The sequence below is a fragment of the Chlamydomonas reinhardtii genome, chromosome 17 (assembly GCF_000002595.2).
Source record: "Chlamydomonas reinhardtii strain CC-503 cw92 mt+ chromosome 17, whole genome shotgun sequence".
Taxonomy (NCBI): Eukaryota; Viridiplantae; Chlorophyta; class Chlorophyceae; order Chlamydomonadales; family Chlamydomonadaceae; genus Chlamydomonas; species Chlamydomonas reinhardtii.
This window is the reverse complement of record NC_057020.1, coordinates 6010366-6028276: the sequence shown is the minus strand read 5'-3', so window position 1 is coordinate 6028276 and position 17911 is coordinate 6010366. Positions and strand designations below refer to the sequence as shown.

At 66.4% G+C, this 17911-nt stretch overlaps 3 protein-coding genes across 3 annotated transcripts; 1 reads left to right on the top strand and 2 right to left on the bottom strand.

Moving 5' to 3' along the window:
• The first annotated feature begins 41 nt into the window (after positions 1-41).
• Positions 42-6827, top strand: CHLRE_17g740850v5 (uncharacterized protein). The gene is made up of 4 exons (XM_043072644.1): positions 42-260; positions 362-436; positions 558-673; positions 929-6827. Exons 1-4 carry the CDS (start codon positions 192-194, stop codon positions 6255-6257), a joined length of 5589 nt encoding a protein of 1862 aa, XP_042915103.1. The 5' UTR covers positions 42-191; the 3' UTR covers positions 6258-6827.
• A 175-nt stretch (positions 6828-7002) lies between these two features.
• Positions 7003-11821, bottom strand: CHLRE_17g740800v5 (uncharacterized protein). Its single transcript, XM_043072643.1, has 12 exons — positions 11397-11821; positions 11145-11246; positions 10870-10981; positions 10744-10756; positions 10540-10670; positions 10154-10241; positions 9694-9824; positions 9174-9383; positions 8801-8941; positions 8414-8599; positions 8052-8237; positions 7003-7871 (listed from the first exon to the last, which is right to left on the bottom strand). Exons 1-12 carry the CDS (start codon positions 11477-11479, stop codon positions 7470-7472), a joined length of 1785 nt encoding a protein of 594 aa, XP_042915102.1. The 5' UTR covers positions 11480-11821; the 3' UTR covers positions 7003-7469.
• Positions 11822-12029: 208 nt separating this feature from the next.
• Positions 12030-17821, bottom strand: CHLRE_17g740750v5 (uncharacterized protein). Its single transcript, XM_043072642.1, has 4 exons — positions 17688-17821; positions 17500-17571; positions 17257-17378; positions 12030-16986 (listed from the first exon to the last, which is right to left on the bottom strand). The coding sequence occupies exons 1-4, from the start codon at positions 17760-17762 to the stop codon at positions 12531-12533; spliced, it is 4725 nt and encodes a 1574-aa protein (XP_042915101.1). The 5' UTR covers positions 17763-17821; the 3' UTR covers positions 12030-12530.
• Positions 17822-17911: the final 90 nt, after the last annotated feature.

Sequence of the window (17911 nt, the reverse complement as noted above, 5' to 3'; positions counted from 1 at the left end):
CCTTTCAGTTGGGAGACGATCTGTTCTTAATACCGACCGCACAGCTGCGCAACAGGGCGCATCACTCCATCAGTCGCGCGACCCACAAAGAACTGAGGCGGCGCAAGGCAGCCGCTAGACCAACCTTGTATACAGTACAGAGCCCATAGAATGCCTTACTAGTGGTATCCGGTTTGTCAGGGTGAAGCAGAATGTCATCGGGCGAATCCCCGCCTCCGCAGAAAGCCACATCGCCGTTCAGTTTGTTCAGGCCTGCATCAGTGAGTGCGCTCTATTAAGGGTTGCAGCTCGGCCCTGCGCCAACTTGAATGGCGAGGTGTCGCTCCAAGCCGCTAACATCTCGCTCACCGGTTACGTGCAGTGGACGAAAGGCAGTGGCAAGAAGGTCAAGCAGGCCAAGCTGGGAGAGGAGAACAACATGTACTACCACCCGGAGGTGAGGCTCACTGCGTGGCGATCTCCCCGTGTGTCGCCACGCCCACTTGCCTTTGGCTGCTAATGCGGCCCGCGCTTACATCTGACATCTGGTCTCACGCTACTGTGGTTTTGTCTCGCAGCTGAAGCGCTGGGTTGAGCGGGGTAAGGAGGATGAGGCCGCCGCGGAGGCAGCGGGCCCGCCTCCGCCGCCCGTTGCGCCTTCTGGGGCCAGTATGAGCTCTACTCCTCTCACCAAGTGGGTACTGGGTGTTGTTCAGTCAGGCCTACGTGTGACATGTACGTACAAACGAATTCAGCTCAAAAAGGCATGTAAGGCCGTATCAGCCGCACTGTCATGCACGCGCACCCACCGCTGCCCAGCCCAGCCTGACAAGTCGCCTACTCCCGGCACGTGCCCTGCCGCGCCCGGGCACATCCCCTCTTTTCCCCAAAGCCGTCTTCCGTCCCCCAAGTTCATGACAACTCCATTACACTGCCTGTCCGTACACAGGCGCTCCATCTCCCAGCGCTACGTCCTGCAATCCAACCTGTCCGTGTCATCTTCCATGAATTCGTTGGCGGGCTCGCTCTCCCAGACCGACCTGGCGGGCATGGCCGGAGCCGGTGCAGACGGAACCAGCTTCTCTCGCAGCCCCAGTGGCTTCAACAGCACTGCGCCCTCACCGCCCATCTCCAGTAGCAGCCTGCCGCCGGGCTTGTTCGTGCCCGCGCCGCCGACGCGCTCGCCGTCGACGCCCAGTGGCTTTTTCATTCCTTCTCCGCAGCCAGAGTCGCCTGCGGAGGCAACGGAGGCTGGTGCGCAGGAGCAGCAGCAGGAGGGCCAGGGCGGGTACGGCGGCGCTTCGGAGCGTCAGGGCAAGGAGGCGGAGGAGCGCGCCGGCACGGCGGGCAGTGGCAAGGGGCAGGTGCGGCTGCGCGCCTCCGCCAACGGTGGCAGCGCGCACGGTGTAAAGCCCAACGGTGGCCCGCACGATGCCGAGGAGCCAGTGGCGAATGGCGTGGCGAATGGCGAAGCGGACGACGCTGACGCCGCCGCCGCCGCCGCCGGACGCACGGATTCGGCTATGAGCACTAGCGCGGAGGTCTCCCTCGGCGCGGGCCTGGCATCGTCGTTGGTGTTACGCGCAGCCAGTGGCGAGTCCGCCTCAATCCAGGGCAGTGCCCAGGTCGGCGAGCGGTCCTTTGGCAACTCGCTCTCCTTCTCTGACGCTCTGCGCGTGGACAGCCAGCAGCTGGATTCCCCCAATGGCGTTGTGGGTCCGCGGCCGCTGCCGGAGCCCGAAGCTGAAGCTGACGGCGGCCTGCCCGTACCGCACGGCTTCGAGCCGGGCCTGCGTTCTGTGGAGCACGGCCACTCGGACGGCGGCGCGGCGGTGTCGTTGTACAACGGCATTGCGCCCGGGGCCGAGGGCGAGGCGGAAGCGGATGGCCAAGCGCTGCCGGCGCTTCAATCGCTAGACGAAGCACAGTCCGCCGAGCACGAGGCGGGGGCGGCGGCTGAGGCGGAACAGCAGCTGCAAACGGACGGCGGCAGCAGCGGCGGCGCGGTGGCGATGGCGGTGGACGGGTATGCCATCCAGGAGGCCGCTGCCGCCACCTCCACCGATCCTGCTGACGCCGCGTCCGCGGCGCCTGCCTCTGCCTCTGCCGGCGATGCCGCCTCTCAGTACTACTACCAGCAGTACGCCTACCTGTACCAGTACGCGCTGAGTCAGGGGTACGCCGAGGCGGATGCAGTGACGTACGCGCAGTACTATGCGACGCAGTACGCGCAGCAGTACACGCAGCAGGCGCCGGCGGGGCAGCTGGGCGAGGGCGAGGGCCAGCAAGAGCAGCAGGAGCAGCAACAGGAGGTGGCCATTGGGCTGCAGGTGGTGAGCGGCGGCGATGCGGAGGGCGGTGAGGGGCAGGAGGCAGCTGCGGACGGGTCCGGCTGGGAGGTGGAGCTTCCTGAGCTTGCCGTGGAGTCCGCAATGGCCGTCGAGGAGCCCGAGCCCGAGGCGCCGCAACAGCAGGATCAGAAGCAGGAAGAGCAAGTGCAGCAGGTGGCTATGGAGGTGGAGCAGGCTTACGCGCCTGAGACGGTTGCCACGGCTGTGGCGCCGGGCCAGCAGCAGCAGGAGGAGCAGGACGAGCAGCCGATGGTGTTTACCCCCGCGCCGCTGCCTGAGGACCTGACCGCTGCCGCCTGCGCCGCGGCGCAGCACCACCAGTCGGCGGTCACTGCCGCCGTTGCCGCTGCCGCCGCCGCCGCGACTGCCGCTGCCGCAAGTCAGCCCGCGCAGTCGGAGGCGGCCCAGCGCGGCGCGCCTGCTTCCGCCACAGTAAGCGCACCTCACGTTGCGGCGGCGTCAGCTGGCGTTTCCACGGCGCCGCAGGTGCAGCTGCTGGGTCGGCTGGGCAAGCTTGCCTCCTCCGCCGTCACCTCGCTCGGCGCCTCCGCGGCCGCGGCCGCCGCGGCGGTGGCTGCCCCCAGCGCCCCATCTTCGGCGCTGTCGCTCTCTGCCCTAGGCCTGGTGGGATCTTTTTGCGAGCTGAGCTCTGACGACTTCGACTGCATCATGCACCCCGGGGACCCCGCCAAGCTGGACGGCCCGCTGCCGTGGGAGCTGCCCGAGCACCTGCGCCACGGCGCCACCGGCCGCAAGCTGCTGGCGCTGTGCTCCAACTGGCAGCGCGAGAACCCGGGCAAGCACTACACGCCGGCGCTGCTGCAGCAGCTGCTAGAGGCGCAGGAGGAGGACACCGCGACGGCGCCTGCCGAGGGTACGGAGGTGGAGACGGCTGGTGCGGCGGCTGAGGGCGGCGCAGCGGAGGCCATGCAGGTGACGGATGCGGTTGAGCCGCCCGTTGCCCAGCCGGCTGAACCCGCAGCCGCTGAGCCTGAGGCCGGCGATGGCCTGTCCTCCTACGAGCGCGCGTGCCGACTCTCACAGTTTGGCCTGCCGGCGACGGAGCTGCTGCAGCCACACAAGCCGGTCACGCCCACGGCTGGAGCATTCGAGCCTGTACCTGCGACTCAGTCCACGCCAGCGGCTGCACCGGTCCAGGAGAAGGCCGTGGCTGTGGCCGCGGCCGCTGCGTCGGCAGCCCCCGAGGTGCAGGAGCTGGAGTCTGCAGTGGAGGTGGGAGCGCCGGCTGCGGAGCAGCCGGAGCCCGCGGCTCAGCCGCAGCCGCAGCCTGATGCTTCGACTGTGGCAGAGCAGGAGCAGGAGGCGCGCACTCCGCCTCGGCACCTGCAACTGGAGAACCTGTTGGCCGAGGCCCACCACCACCATCACCACTACGCGCAGACACCTGGCGGCACCGAGCTCGCCACTCCCAGCACCGCTCGCTCCGACGACCCCTTCTCCGGCACCGAGCACCTGCCGCGCTCCTACTACACGCAGCGCCAGCAGCACCACGAGCAGCAGCAGCAGCAGCAGCAGGACGAGCAGGAAGAGTTGGTAGCAGGATCCAGCGTGGAGGCATCGCCGCACCGCGTGTACGCGGGCGCAGCGGCGCTGGGCCTAGAGGAGATGAGCGAGGAGGAGAGGGAGGTGGAGGAGGTCGCCTCGCCTCGCGCGGTGCCCGTGCAGCTGGCGGCGCTTGGCGAGGAGGAGGCTGCGGACTTCTTTGCTCACCTGGGAGAGGAGCCGGCGGCTGAAGTGCAGCCGGAGCTTTCAACCGCTGCTGCTGTGGAGGCGGAGGCTGCGGAGGAGCCCGCTGCTGCTGCTGCCTCTACGCCGGCTTATGTAGTGGAGGAGCCAGAGTACGTTGTTGAGGAGCCGGCGGCTGACGTTATTGAGGAGCCGGCGGTGGAGGCCGCTGAGCCCGTGGCACCCGCCGCCGCTGCGGCCGCCGCCGCCGCCATTGATTCGGTGGTGGCGGCGCTGGAGCAGCTGCGCAGCAGTGCTGCTGCCACCGCCGACGGCGAGGGCGAGTCGGCTGAGGGGCGCACCGCGTTGCTGCAGCAGATCCACGCCTCGCTGGCCAGCGCCACCGCGGCGCTGGCAGGCATGGGCGTCGACATCAGCGCGCTAGCGGCCCTCGCCGGCGCTGCCGTCAACGCCAACGGCGGGCTCATCAACGCCGCGACCCCTGACTTCACCCCCGGCCCGGGGCACAAGCGTCAGCGCAAGGAGGCAAGCCCCTCCACTCCCACGCGCCCCGCCGTTGCCAGTGCGACTGCCGGCGTCAACGGCGTTACGGACGCGGTGGATACGCCACTGCTTGCGCCGGGCCCTTCGCTGGGACTGGATGGGAGCGGCGTGCCTGCTGCCGCCGTCGAGCGCTTCCAGCAACTCGGCCGCGCGCTGTCCGACGCGTCCGCCGAGCCTACTGGCCAGCCGTTGCAGCTGCAGCTGCTTTTGCAGCAGCCGCAGCAGCCGGCTGTGATTGTGTCGCTGAATGTGGTAGCGGCGCCCGAGGTGGATGTGTCGGCATTGGAGGCGCGTGTGCGGGGCGAGGAGCGGCAGGCCTGGGAGTCCCAGCTGGCGGCGGTGGTGGACTCGGAGCGGGACGGGGCGTCGCTGGTGATTGCGTCGGTGGAGCAGCAGCGCGACGAGCTGCAGTCCCGGCTGGGCGGTGCGGAGGCAGCGCTGGCGGAGGCGGAGGCGGGCCGCAGTGACCTGGTGGCGCAGCTTGAGGCGGAGGCGGCGGCGCGGCGAGGGCTGGAGGAGCGCGTTGCAGGCGCCGAGGCCGCGGCCGAGGAGGCGCGGCGTGCAGCGGCAGAGGCTCGCGCGGAGGCGGAGGCGGCGCGTGCTGCTGCCGCTGTTGCGGAGGCCGAGCGCGACGCCCTGTCGGTTGAACTTGCGGCTGAACGGACGGAGCGCGCAAGCCTGGCAGCGGCGCTGACGGCTGCTCGCGAGGAGAGCTCTTCTCTGCGCTCTCGTTACGAGGCCCGTTTCGCGGCTCTGAGCTCTGAGCTTGAGGCCACTCGCGGCTCGCTGTGTGATCTGCAGTCGGAACATGACGAGCTGCTGCTGTGCCTGGGCCAAGAGAGCACCAAGGTGGAGGCGTTGGCGGGCGCGGTGCGGGAGGCGGGCGGCGACCCGGAGCCCATCATTGAGGCCATCGAGGCCGAGTATGAGACCATGGGCCTGGGCGGAGGCGGCGGCTCGGGTGCGGATAGCGAGGCGGCAGACGTCGGCGCTGGGGAGGAGCAGGAGGCAGCTGCCCAGGAGGTTGCGGCTGCTGAGGCAGCTCTGCTGGGCGGCGGCGAGGGCTGGGACTGTGCCGAGCTGGAGCTGGAGGGCGCGGCCGCGCCGGCGGCGGACGGTGTCGCTGCCGCTGATGCCGCTGATGCGCCAGTGGCCATGGAGCCAGAGCTGGTGGAGCTGGTGGAGGAGGTGCAGGGTGAGGCCGCCGCGACTGAGCAGCAGGCGCGCGAGCAGGAGCAGCAGCAGGAGCAGCAGCAGGCGTGGGAGCAGGAGCACCTGCAGGAGCAGCAGCAGGGGCAGCAGCAGGCGTGGGAGCAGGAGCAGCAGCCCGAGGAGCAGCAGCAGGGGCAGCAGCCCGAGGAGCTGTGCTCTGAGCAGCTGCATGCGTTGTCGCCCCGTCACGCGGTGGACTTGGTGCTGCACGAGCTGGTGTCGGAGGTGGAGGAGGAGCAGCTCAACGCCGCAGCCGCAGCCGCTGTGGCCGAGCTGGCGGTGGCGGTGGCCGAGTCTGTGGAGGCACAGGATCAGGCACAGCAGGAGGTGGCGGCGCCGGTAGAGGTGGAGGTGGAGGCGGCGGTGTGTGAGGCGGACGCTGACGCGCTGATGATGGCGCTGGACGGCGGCGACGGCGGCTGGAATGCGGAGGACCTTGGGATTGAGGTGGCCGCGGGAGTGTAGGCTACGTAGTTTGCAGACGGCGTGGAAGCAGGGCCGCACGCGGGAGCTGTGCCGGGCTGCGCGCAGTCGGAGCGGTAGTGTTTGCAATCAAGATTTTGTGGCAGGAGGAATGTCTATATAGAGGACGTGGAACACGGCAGCGCGACTCAAGTCCCGTTTTGTAAGTGGCGGCGTAGGTGCTTGCGGCCGCTGGGACAGTAGGGCGCACCAAGGCTGCGTCGCAGGCTTTTCGGACATCCTAGCACGGGCAAGGTAACGGTATTGCTATGCTAGATGTGCTCACAGCAGCGGCAGGGCATGTGCAAACACTTTCATCCACAAGTTTTGACGAGACCGGTGTTTCGAGATACCGTACGTAGATTGTGCCTGGGATGAGTGCAAGATGCTGGCACAGACCTGCCAGGTGGCTTGTGCGGCTGTAGACTTAGACTGCTTTGGGCGATGGAGGTGAGTCGGTGACAATGGCGGGCCGTTGGACGGGCAAATGGTGTGCCGCCGTGGCGAAGGCGACGCAAACACACGGTGGCAATGACACATGCATACATGATTGCATTGTAAGGACGATGAGGTGGACATGTACTGGTCACGTGCCCCACGTGACGTCTTAAACACGAATTGGGGAGGGAGCATTCCTGCATCCGCGTGGGTTGTGGGCAGCTGTGAAGTAAATGCCCTTGGCGTTCAGCTAACAACCGCAGGGGACATGGGGGCGCCCCGTAGGTAGAGTCAATTGGGAGCGTTGCATTTGACGGGCTCGTTACAGCTCAACTCGTGCAGATGCTGCGCTCCCGCACGAAGCACCTGTGTGCTTGGTACGCCCGGTATATATCGCTGTGATTGTACAACTGCATCACATCGCAAAGTCGCGGCTTGCATCCCACATCTAGTCCGGCTTGCTTGCGCACATCATCCCCACCCATGCATTCTTACTAACTTCAACAACACAGCTCGTGAACAAACACACATGGGCACTGGCCCACTCATAAGCATACACGCATTCCCCCTACATGGCATATTGTACCTTCTTGCTTGATATACTATAAAGCCCACACTCGCCAGCGGAATGTGTCCAACCGGCGTGATCATGTCTTGTAACTTTCATTCCACATAGCCGCACGCGCGCGATCGCAATAATTATACTCTGCTATGTATGTATACAGTACCTAGCATGTGTAACTGCTGAGAAACACACATGGTGTCAATAAGAGACGCCTACAGCTGGCGGCGGTGGCGCGCCGGGCCCCCAGCAGCCGGCGACGGCGACGGGGACTGCGACGGCGACGGCGACGGCGACGGCGACGGCGACGGCGACGGCGACGGCGACGGCGACGGCGACTGCGACGGCGACTTGTCAGGGGTGCCGGCAGACGGCGTGACGGGCGCGGCGGAGCGGCGGCGCACCACCGGCGGTGGCACGTAGGCATCGCTGGCGGCCTCAGGCAGGGGCACGTATAGGCGCAGGGTGATGTAGTAGGCGCCAGAGGGCGGCGACACCACGGCGTTCCAGCCGCGGCTACTGGCGGTGGTGTTGGCGGGCGGCACGGAGCCGCGCACGCGGAAGGGCCAGCTGCCGTTGGGCAGCGAGTAGGCGTCGGGAGCGTTGTCTGCCCAAACCTGTGTGTGTGTGTGCGTACACGTAAGGAAAGGGACACAAACACAAAAGTCAACAGGCCTCTTTGCCATGGGCAGTTGAGCAAGAGCTGGAGTATGGGCAACGCACAGCACAGACGCACCAGTGCTTCGCACAGCTCAACAGCATGCATCATCCGGCTCAGCACGCATGCACACACTCACCGGCAGCGCGCCGGCACTGGGGTTGACCACGCCTGGCGGCGGCAGGCCCGCCAGCGTGCCGGTGGTGGCGCCCACGGCGCCGGTGGTGAGAGACCAGAAGGAGTTGGCGGCGATGGGCGGGGCGGCGGGGAAGGAGATGTCGTACTCGGCCGCGCCGTCCAGCACCTCGCCGTCAGAGTCAACAAACTGCAAGGCACGGCAACAGTCGTACAAGAGGTCGAAACGAGCGAGCAAAAGTGCGCTGGAGTGAGCATGAACTCACTAGGAATGCCATGTACATACATATAACTGCTTTGGAGTGCACCCCAGGGCAACCTGGGACCGGGTATCCCGTATCGTGTCCCTGTGCGCCCGCCACTCACGATGAAGTAGTAGAGAGCGTCAACGGCGCGGTTCACAATTGGGAAGAACTTGTGAACAGAGCCAGCGGTGACGATGTCGGAGCCGTAGTGGCCCCAGTTCCAGGGCGCGTTCCAGTAGTTCTTGTCGGCGCCCCCCACCTCCGTCCACTTGGCCACTAGGATGCGGTGAGCGTAGTAGGCAGCGGCCTGGTGGGTCACGTGGGTGGCGCAGGAGGGCAGGTGGATGGCTGGGTGGCTGGGTGGGAGGGTGGGTAGCTCAGGCAGTCGGCTCCTCTATCTTGACAGTGTAGGTTTCCACCAGCGTCCCATCCCAACACCGGCACTGCCACGACTCTTGGGGGTTCTCAATGCCCACACGCCCATGCGACCATACATACACACGCGCACCTTCAGGGCATCGCGGGCCAGGGGGCTCAGGGACGCCTGCACGAAACCGTACTCCTCCCACAGCCCCAGGCTGGGCAGCAGGCGCTTGAGCGGGTCTGACACGTAGGGGGCGCCGTTGCGGCGGAACACCTCGCCCGCAATCTGAATGTGCATGGGGGAGGGGATGAGCGCGTGTGCGTGAGCGAGGTAGGGGGGGTTGAATGTGAGGTAGGGATTGAAGCGCAGCTCTCCGTGCCTGCCTTTGCATGCGTGTCACGCGCGCGCTGAGGTGTTGATAATTACACATGGGGCACAAGCCTAGGGACGTAGGCCGCTCAAAGCCCGAATGCCATCCGATGACCGAACACAGCCCCAACCGACAGATCGTACCCACCCGCCAGAACTGCAGGGGGTCCGCAGCGTCGACATCGCTTGCGGCCCCAGAAGCCTCGGGGTAGGCGAACTTGATGGCACGCGGCAGCGAGAACGGCGCCTCGGCGCCCCAGCCAACATTGAACTCGGCGGCGGCGGCTGTGTCGGGGAAGGCGAAGGTGCGGCCCAGCAGGTAGCCCTCAACGGTGGGCGAGCGGACCACGAGCGTGCCCTGTGGATGGCAAAGATAGAGGGCACGGCAGATCCACGTCACGTGTGTGAGGACTTGGGGACGTAGGCTCTAGGCAGGTGCTGTGCCCATTGCCAACCGCTGGCTGTCAACTAGCAGGAGGACATGTCCAAATGCGTAGGCACAAGCGCCTGCTCCCACTCGCCCACGGACGGTGGCCTCTCTGGCTCTCTGCCCGCTATCACGTGCTTTGCCCAGGCCCCGGTGTGACGTCCCGACATGCTGGCACCTCAAGGGCGGCACCCCGAGGAGCTCCCCCCGGGCACGGCGCCGCCTGCCCAGCAGTGCCCACCTCGGGTGCGGTGTCGTCCCAGCCGGGCGGCACGATCCAAAAGGTGGAGGCGTCGTTGTTGCCGTAGGGCGAGCCCGCCGTGTGGTAGGCGTTGGTGTAGATGTCGTAGAAGTTGATGGTCCAGAAGTTCTCTGAAAGGGTTGGGGTGGGAAAGAGGGAGAAGAAGAGGCGCGCTGTATTATACTTGTTTGAGGGTGTGGAGGACGGCACAGGCAAGCCTCGAGCTGGACGGCATAGGCAAGCCTCGAGCTGGACGGGGGACCAGGATCCGCTCCCCCGCCTGCACCGACACGATGCGCCGCGCCCTCCACCCCCCCCCCCCCCCGACACACACACACACACACACACACACACACACACACACACACACACACACACACACACACACACACACACACACACACACACACACACACACACACACACACACACACACATCACTCTGATGCCGACGGCTTACCGGCAGTGAAGTCGGGGGTGGTGATGGCGACCGGGCCCTCCGCAAGCGAGTACCACAGACTGGAGTAAAAGGTGCCGCCATTGAAGGACTGCGCCGGCGCGTGAATGTGTGTGTTGGAAGGATGCGTTTGGTTGGTTGGTTAGGAGCTCGAAGTGGACAGAGCCTGAGGCTGCCCACGCGATGCCCATTGCTGCAAGGCAGGAGGCTTCGCAGCAGTACCGCTAGCGCAAGCGCACACACCGCATCGCAAATCGTCTGTCCCCGATAGCTAAGGTGTCCCCCCATGCCACTGTCCCTCCACTGTCTACGGCATGCAATGTTCTTTTGCCTTGTGCGGTTAAGCCGTGCCGTACACACCGCCCAGCCGCCTGCCCCAACACACTCACGGAGAAGGTGCTGCCGGGCTTGAAGGAGGAGGCCTGGTGCCACCAGGTGTTGGTGTCGGAGGGCCAGAAGTAGAAGTAGCCAGGGCGCCAGGCGTGACCAGGCCCACAGCCGGGAAGAAGGCGATGTAGGCCTGAGGAGCGGGGGAGCGGCGGAGGCCGCGGAGGGTGGGGTTTTGGGGATTTGGATTCGGGTCAGGCAAAGACAGGTGGGTACCGGCTGCGTGTGTGTGCCAGCAGCGGCGGCATATGCGGCGCGCGCAGTCGTTCCCGCTGGATAGATTCCGCAACACTCGTCAATAGATGGCAACGTGGCCCAACTTTCCGGCTTACCTGCACGGCGGAAGCGAGGTACTGCAGGCCTGGGGCGGTGCTAAGGTTGGCGGCGGGCTGGCGCCAGTTCTCTAGGCCGGGGCCCAGCGAGTTTGCGCGAGTGAGCAGCAACCTGCGATTGGTGCCGCGGGGTGCAGCGACGGACGGTCATGATGGCCAGGGCCGGCAGGCCGATTACACAGAGGCTAGCCGATTTTATCCCAAGTGTCTTATAAACGCATGCCCTTCAACAGGATTTCGAAGGGAATGATGCTAGAAAAGCTGCTGTCGCTCACCGAATGCCGTCGATTCCTGCACCAAGCTCTGCGATGAGCTTTGGCTGCGTGAGCCGGTCCTGCAGACTCGTCACGTTGAGCAGCGGCTCGAAAGAGTCAATCCTGCATACGAAAATGAGGCTCATCAGCATTACAAATTTGGTGACCTTCCGAACGCCGGCCGGCACATGCATGGACACCGCTCGGACGCGGAATGCCACCATTCCCCTTCCCCCAGCCACACGTGCACAAGAAACACATACACTAACTTACGGAGAGTTTGCATGCGCGGTGAAGACCACGGCTGCCAGCAGCGCCAGTGCCAACGCCGGGCCCGTACCGGTGGTTGAGCCCATCCTCAGTTAATTTGTGTGGCTCCCTTTCCCTAGACCAACGCCTAATGCCGTGTTGATGAAAGACCACACGGATTACATCCTTCGAGCTTCCCTAAAACTGCCTTATATGAAATGCAGCCACAGGCCGAGCAGGCCTGGCATCCCGGGCCTGCCCGACTCCAGTCGTACGAGCCTTACGCAGAGGCTTACGAGCTAAAACCGGGTCAGGCCGCGAGGCGGCGCCGTGCCGCAACCCCGTGCTCCGAGCCCGCCTTACGCATGGAAGTTCAGTTATAAGGCGGCTGGATATTCTCCTTGCTAGCGCTGTCCGTGATTCGGTGTTCCTTGAGATGCAGGCTGTTCGCGGAGGTTTCTGACACAGACATGTGCAATGGTTCTTTGCAAGTCCCGACACAGGATGAACATTTTGTTGACGAACATAATACAGCTGACGCGGTGTGGTATCATGCCCAAGTTATTACGGCGGTCCATGCCAGTTTTGAAGTTTCCCGCGTCTTCCAGCGTGCCACCTGGCGTGGGACAAGAGGGAAAGGGTGGAAAGGTGGTACCGATGGCAATCGCCTTACAATGTCAGTCACCGCTCATTCTGCTAGCTTGCTGAGTTGTTGCCCTCAGCGAGCAGAATGCCGATAATCTCTTTGCTAGCCCTCATTTAAGCCAGTTTAAGCCGCTTGCTATGGCAATCCCTATCGCCTCCTGCCTCCGGGGCTCTCACACTCACAGTGCCTAGGCCACCTCTACCCTCGCCTCGCAGCACTCAGGTGATGTCATAAATCATGACCTACATACGGCATCTGTTTGCACCGACACACTGCTGATCGCAGCGACGGGTACATGCATGCATGGAGGACCGCCTTGACAGGTCTGTGCCCCTATTGCCTAAACACGGTAACCTAGCTGACCCTGAGCACAAACACGATCACCGTCCTTTGAGCACGACACTTCCCAGTCTGTTCCGTACTTGGGTATAAGCATGACTTCAACTACCGCTCGTCTATCAGTCAAAACTCTTTAGCTTCTACTGTAAGATACCATTCCAGCATTCCAGCTTTTAAACCGCGCCCTCCAGCTCCAGCTCGGCACAGTCCCAGCCCTCGCCGCCGCCCAGCAGAGCTGCCTCAGCAGCCGCAACCTCCTGGGCAGCTGCCTCCTGCTCCTCCCCAGCGCCGACGTCTGCCGCCTCACTATCCGCACCCGAGCCGCCGCCTCCGCCCAGGCCCATGGTCTCATACTCGGCCTCGATGGCCTCAATGATGGGCTCCGGGTCGCCGCCCGCCTCCCGCACCGCGCCCGCCAACGCCTCCACCTTGGTGCTCTCCTGGCCCAGGCACAGCAGCAGCTCGTCATGCTCCGACTGCAGATCACACAGCGAGCCGCGAGTGGCCTCAAGCTCAGAGCTCAGAGCCGCGAAACGGGCCTTGTAGCGAGAGCGCAGTGAAGAGCTCTCCTCGCGAGCAGCGGACAGCGCCGCTGCCAGGCTTTCGCGCTCCGTCCGCTCAGCCGCAAGTTCAACCGACATGGCGTCGCGCTCGGCCTCGGCAGCAGCGGCAGCGGCACGCGCCGCCTCCGCCTCCGCGCGAGCCTCTGCCGCCGCACGCCGCGCCTCCTCGGCCGCGGCCTCGGCGCCTGCAACGCGCTCCTCCAGCCCTCGCCGCGCCGCCGCCTCCACCTCAAGCTGCGCCACCAGGCCACTGCGGCCCGCCTCCGCCTCCGCCAGCGCTGCCTCCGCACCGCCCAGCCGAGACTGCAGCTCGTCGCGCTGCTGCTCCACCGACGCAATCACCAGCGACGCCGCGTCCCGCTCCGAGTCCACCACCGCCGCCAGCTTGGACTCCCAGGCCTGCCGCTCCTCGCCCCGCACACGCGCCTCCAGCACCGACACATCCACCTCGGGCGCCGCGACCACATTCAGCGACACAACCACAGCCGGCGGCTGCGGCTGAGACTGGGCGACGTCAGCGCGCGCATTGGACAGCGCGCGGCCTAGCTGCTGGAAGCGCTCTCCGGGGCCAGGCACTGACACCAGGGCGGGTGTAGCGACGTCATCGCCCTCCGCGCCACGAACCAGCATAGGGCCGGGCGCAAGCAGCGGAGTCTCGACTGCATCAACCGTGCCGCTGACGACGGTGGGCCGGGTGGGGGTGGCTGGGCTGTCGTCCTTGCGCGGGCGCTTGTGGCCAGGGCCGGGCGTGTGGTCGGGGCTGGTGGCAGCGACGGGGGCAGCGCCGGCGAGGGCAGCTAGCGCGCTGATGTCGACGCCCATGCCTGCCAGCGCCGCGGTGGCGCTGGCCAGCGAGGCGTGGATTTGCTGCAGCAACGCGGTGCGCTCCTCAGCCGACTCGCCCTCGCTGTCGGCGGTGGCGGCAGCACTGCTGCGCAGCTGCTCCAGTGCCGCCACCACCGAATCAATGGCGGCGGCGGCGGCCGCAGCGGCGGCGGGTGCCACGGGCTCAGCGGCCTCCACCGCCGGCTCCTCAATAACGTCAGCCGCCGGCTCCTCAACAACGTACTCTGGCTCCTCCACTACATAAGCCGGCGTAGAGGCAGCAGCAGCAGCGGGCTCCTCCGCAGCCTCCGCCTCCACAGCAGCAGCGGTTGAAAGCTCCGGCTGCACTTCAGCCGCCGGCTCCTCTCCCAGGTGAGCAAAGAAGTCCGCAGCCTCCTCCTCGCCAAGCGCCGCCAGCTGCACGGGCACTGTGCCAGGCGAGGCGACCTCCTCCAACTCCCTCTCCTCCTCGCTCATTTCCTCTAGGCCCAGCGCCGCTGCGCCCGCGTACACACGCTGCGGCGATTTCTCCACGCTGGACCCTCCTACCGCCTCCTCCTGCACGTCCTGCTGCTGCTCATGGTGCTGCTGGTGCTGCGTGTAGTAGGAGCGCGGCAAGTGCTCGGTGCCGGAGAAGGGGTCGTCGGAGCGAGCGGAGGTAGGGGTGGGCAGCTCCCCGGGTGACTGCGTGACGGCGGCCTGCAGCGCCATGACTATATCAACCTGCAGGGGCACCTGCCGCGACGGTGCCTGCGTCCGCGCCTCCTGCGCCACAGCAAATTCCACAGCGGACGCCGCCGGCTCAGCCACCTGATCAAGCTGCTGCTGCTGCTGCTGCTGCTGCACAGCCACAGAGTGTGTGAGCGCTTGCATCTGCTTAGGCGTCTGCAAAGCTGGTGCGGCTGGTTGCTGAGGCTTGTGTGGCTGCAGCAGCTCCGTCGCCGGCAGGCCAAACTGTGAGAGTCGGCACGCGCGCTCGTAGGAGGACAGGCCGTCGCCGGCCTCAGGCTCAGCAGCCGAGGCGTCCTCTGCGACGTTGGCGCCCCTAGACCCGCAGCCGCCCTCGGCCGCAAGCGCAACATCGCTGGACGCGACAACCACTAGCCCGTCTGCCGCTGCCTCCGCCGCCACAGCCGCGGCATCGTTGCCCTCGCCGCCCTGCTCCTGCTCCTGCGCCGCCCCTGCCTCCAGCAGCTGCTGCAGCAGCGCCGGCGTGTAGTGCTTGCCCGGGTTCTCGCGCTGCCAGTTGGAGCACAGCGCCAGCAGCTTGCGGCCGGTGGCGCCGTGGCGCAGGTGCTCGGGCAGCTCCCACGGCAGCGGGCCGTCCAGCTTGGCGGGGTCCCCGGGGTGCATGATGCAGTCAAAGTCGTCAGAGCTCAGCTCGCCAAACGACCCCACCAGGCCCAGGGCGGACAGCGACAGCGCCGAAGATGGGGCGCTGGGGGCAGCCACCGCCGCGGCGGCCGCGGCCGCGGAGGCGCCGAGCGAGGTGACGGCGGAGGAGGCAAGCTTGCCCAGCCGACCCAGCAGCTGCACCTGCGGCGCCGTGGACACGCCACCTGATGCCGCCGCAACGTGAGGTGCGCTTACTGTGGCGGAAGCAGGCGCGCCGCGCTGGGCCGCCTCTGGCTGCGCGGGCTGGCTCGCGGCAGCGGCAGTCGCGGCGGCGGCGGCAGCGGCAACTGCGGCAGTGACCGCGGACTGGTGGTGCTGCGCCGCGGCGCAGGCGGCAGCGGTCAGGTCCTCAGGCAGCGGCGCGGGGGTAAACACCAGCGGCTGCTCGTCCTGCTCCTCCTGCTGCTGGCCCGGCGCCGCAGTCGTGGCAACCGCCTCATGCGCGTAAGCCTGCTCCACCTCCATAGCCACCTGCTGCACTTGCTCTTCCTGCTTCTGATCCTGCTGTTGCGGCGCCTCGGGCTCGGGCTCCTCGACGGCCGTTGCGGACCCCACGGCAAGCTCAGGAAGCTCCACCTCCCAGCCGGACCCGTCCGCAGCTGCCTCCTGCCCCTCACCGCCCTCCGCGTCGCCGCCGCTCACCACCTGCAGCCCAATGGCCACCTCCTGTTGCTGCTCCTGCTGCTCCTGCTGGCCCTCGCCCTCGCCCAGCTGCCCCGCCGGCGCCTGCTGCGTGTACTGCTGCGCGTACTGCGTCGCATAGTACTGCGCGTACGTCACTGCGTCCGCCTCGGCATACCCCTGACTCAGCGCGTACTGGTACAGGTAGGCATACTGCTGATAGTAGTACTGAGAGGCGGCATCGCCGGGAGAGGCCGAGGCAGGCGTGGCAGACGCGGCGTCAGCAGGATCGGTGGAGGTGGAGGCCTCCTGGCCGGCATACCCGTCCACCGCCATCGCCACTGCGCCGCCGCTGCTGCCGCCGTCCGTTTGCAGCTGCTGCTCCGCCTCAGCCGCTGCCCCTGCCTCGTGCTCGGCGAACTGTGCTTCGTCTAGCGATTGAAGCGCTGGCGGTGTTTGGCCATCTGCTTCCGCCTCGACCTCGGCCCCGGGCGCAATGCCGTTGTACAACGACACCGCCGCGCCGCCGTCCGAGTGGCCGTGCTCAACAGAACGCAGGCCCGGCTCGAAGCCGTGCGGTACGGGCAGGCCGCCGTCAGCTTCAGCTCCGGGCTCCGGCAGCGGCCGCGGACCCACAACGCCGTTGGGGGAATCCAGCTGCTGGCTGTCCACGCGCAGGGCGTCAGAGAAAGAGAGCGAGTGCCCGTACGAGGGCTCTCGGGCAGCACTAACGGGCATCGCACTGTCGGCGTCTGCCTCCGCGTCCGCCGGGGCCGCTGGGAGCGCCTGCCCCAGCGAAATCTCAGTCGCCCCGGCCTCGGAATGCTCGAACTGCTGCTCGCCGGTCTCGCCCTGCGCCTCTACCTCCCCGTCCCCGTCGCCGCCGGCCGCCTGCGGCACCGGTGCCGGCGGCACAAAGAATCCCGTCGACGGCGAGCGTTGCGGCGGCGCCGGGACGAAGAAGTTTGCGGCGGGGCCGGCACTCGCTCCCGTGTTGGCGCCGGGTGCAAACACGCTTGGCGGCAGGCCACTGCCGGACAGAGGCGGCGAGGGGCCGGTGCTGTTGTAGCCGCTGGGGGTGCGGGAGAAGCTGCCGGCAGCTGGGTCGCCACCGCCCTGGCCGGCCATGCCTGCCAGGTCGGTCTGGGAGAGCGAGCCCGTGAGGGAGCCCATGGAAGACACGGACAGGTTGGATTGCAGCACGTAGCGCTGGGACAGCGAGCGCCTGTGCGCGGGAGGAAGGGAGAGTGTTGTTGCTGGTCAGGTGATGTGGTTGGTTGGTGCGGCTTGGGTTGGAGCAGGCTTTGTCGGGCGCAGAGGTCCGGTCGTGGGGACGGGCGGCAACGGTGTTGCTGCCAAGGAGGGCGCGAGTGTCGCCCCAAAGAGTACCAGGCAGGCAGGCACCATTAGCCAGTGCTGCTTGCCCGCTTACGCCCGGCGTGCATGGCCGAGATCTGCTAATACGTGTCGTAGCCCTCGCCACTTCAACACTCACTTGTGGACAACCGAGCCGCCGGGGTGAGCGATGCTGCCGCCGGACAGCACGGGCGGCGGAGGCGGGCCCGCTGCCTCCGCGGCGGCCTCATCCTCCTTGCCCCTCTCAACCCAGCGTTTCAGCTGCGAGGCAGCAATCCAACGGCAAGGGTCAGTGAGGGGGCGCAGTTGAGACGAATGGGGCCTCGCAAGCCTTTCTCGGTGTGACCAAGGGCCCGTCCCGAGATGCCCAGCGGGCGCTTACCTCCGGGTGGTAGTACATGTTGTTCTCCTCTCCCAGCTTGGCCTGCTTGACCTTCTTGCCACCCTTGGCCCACTGCGAATGCACGAGAAGCGTTGCGACGCTGGTCAACGCACGGTCCACTTTGGTCGCAGCGAACGGCATGCAACAGTAGTCCCGCTTGACCGTGCGAACCCACGTCCCCGACTTACTGAAATCGGCTTAAAAAGGCTGAACGGCGACGTCGCCTGCTTTGCCTGGCCCTCCGGGCCTGGCTGTGACGACATTCTTCCTGATGACAGTGTTGACACCTCACGCGCTATATGGTTCAATGGCTAGCATTATTACAAGTGCTTCAGTGAGTGAGACAAGTGAATACTGAATTAGGCCTTAATGCCAGAGAAAAACCTTTCCACGCCCATCGACGATGCAGACC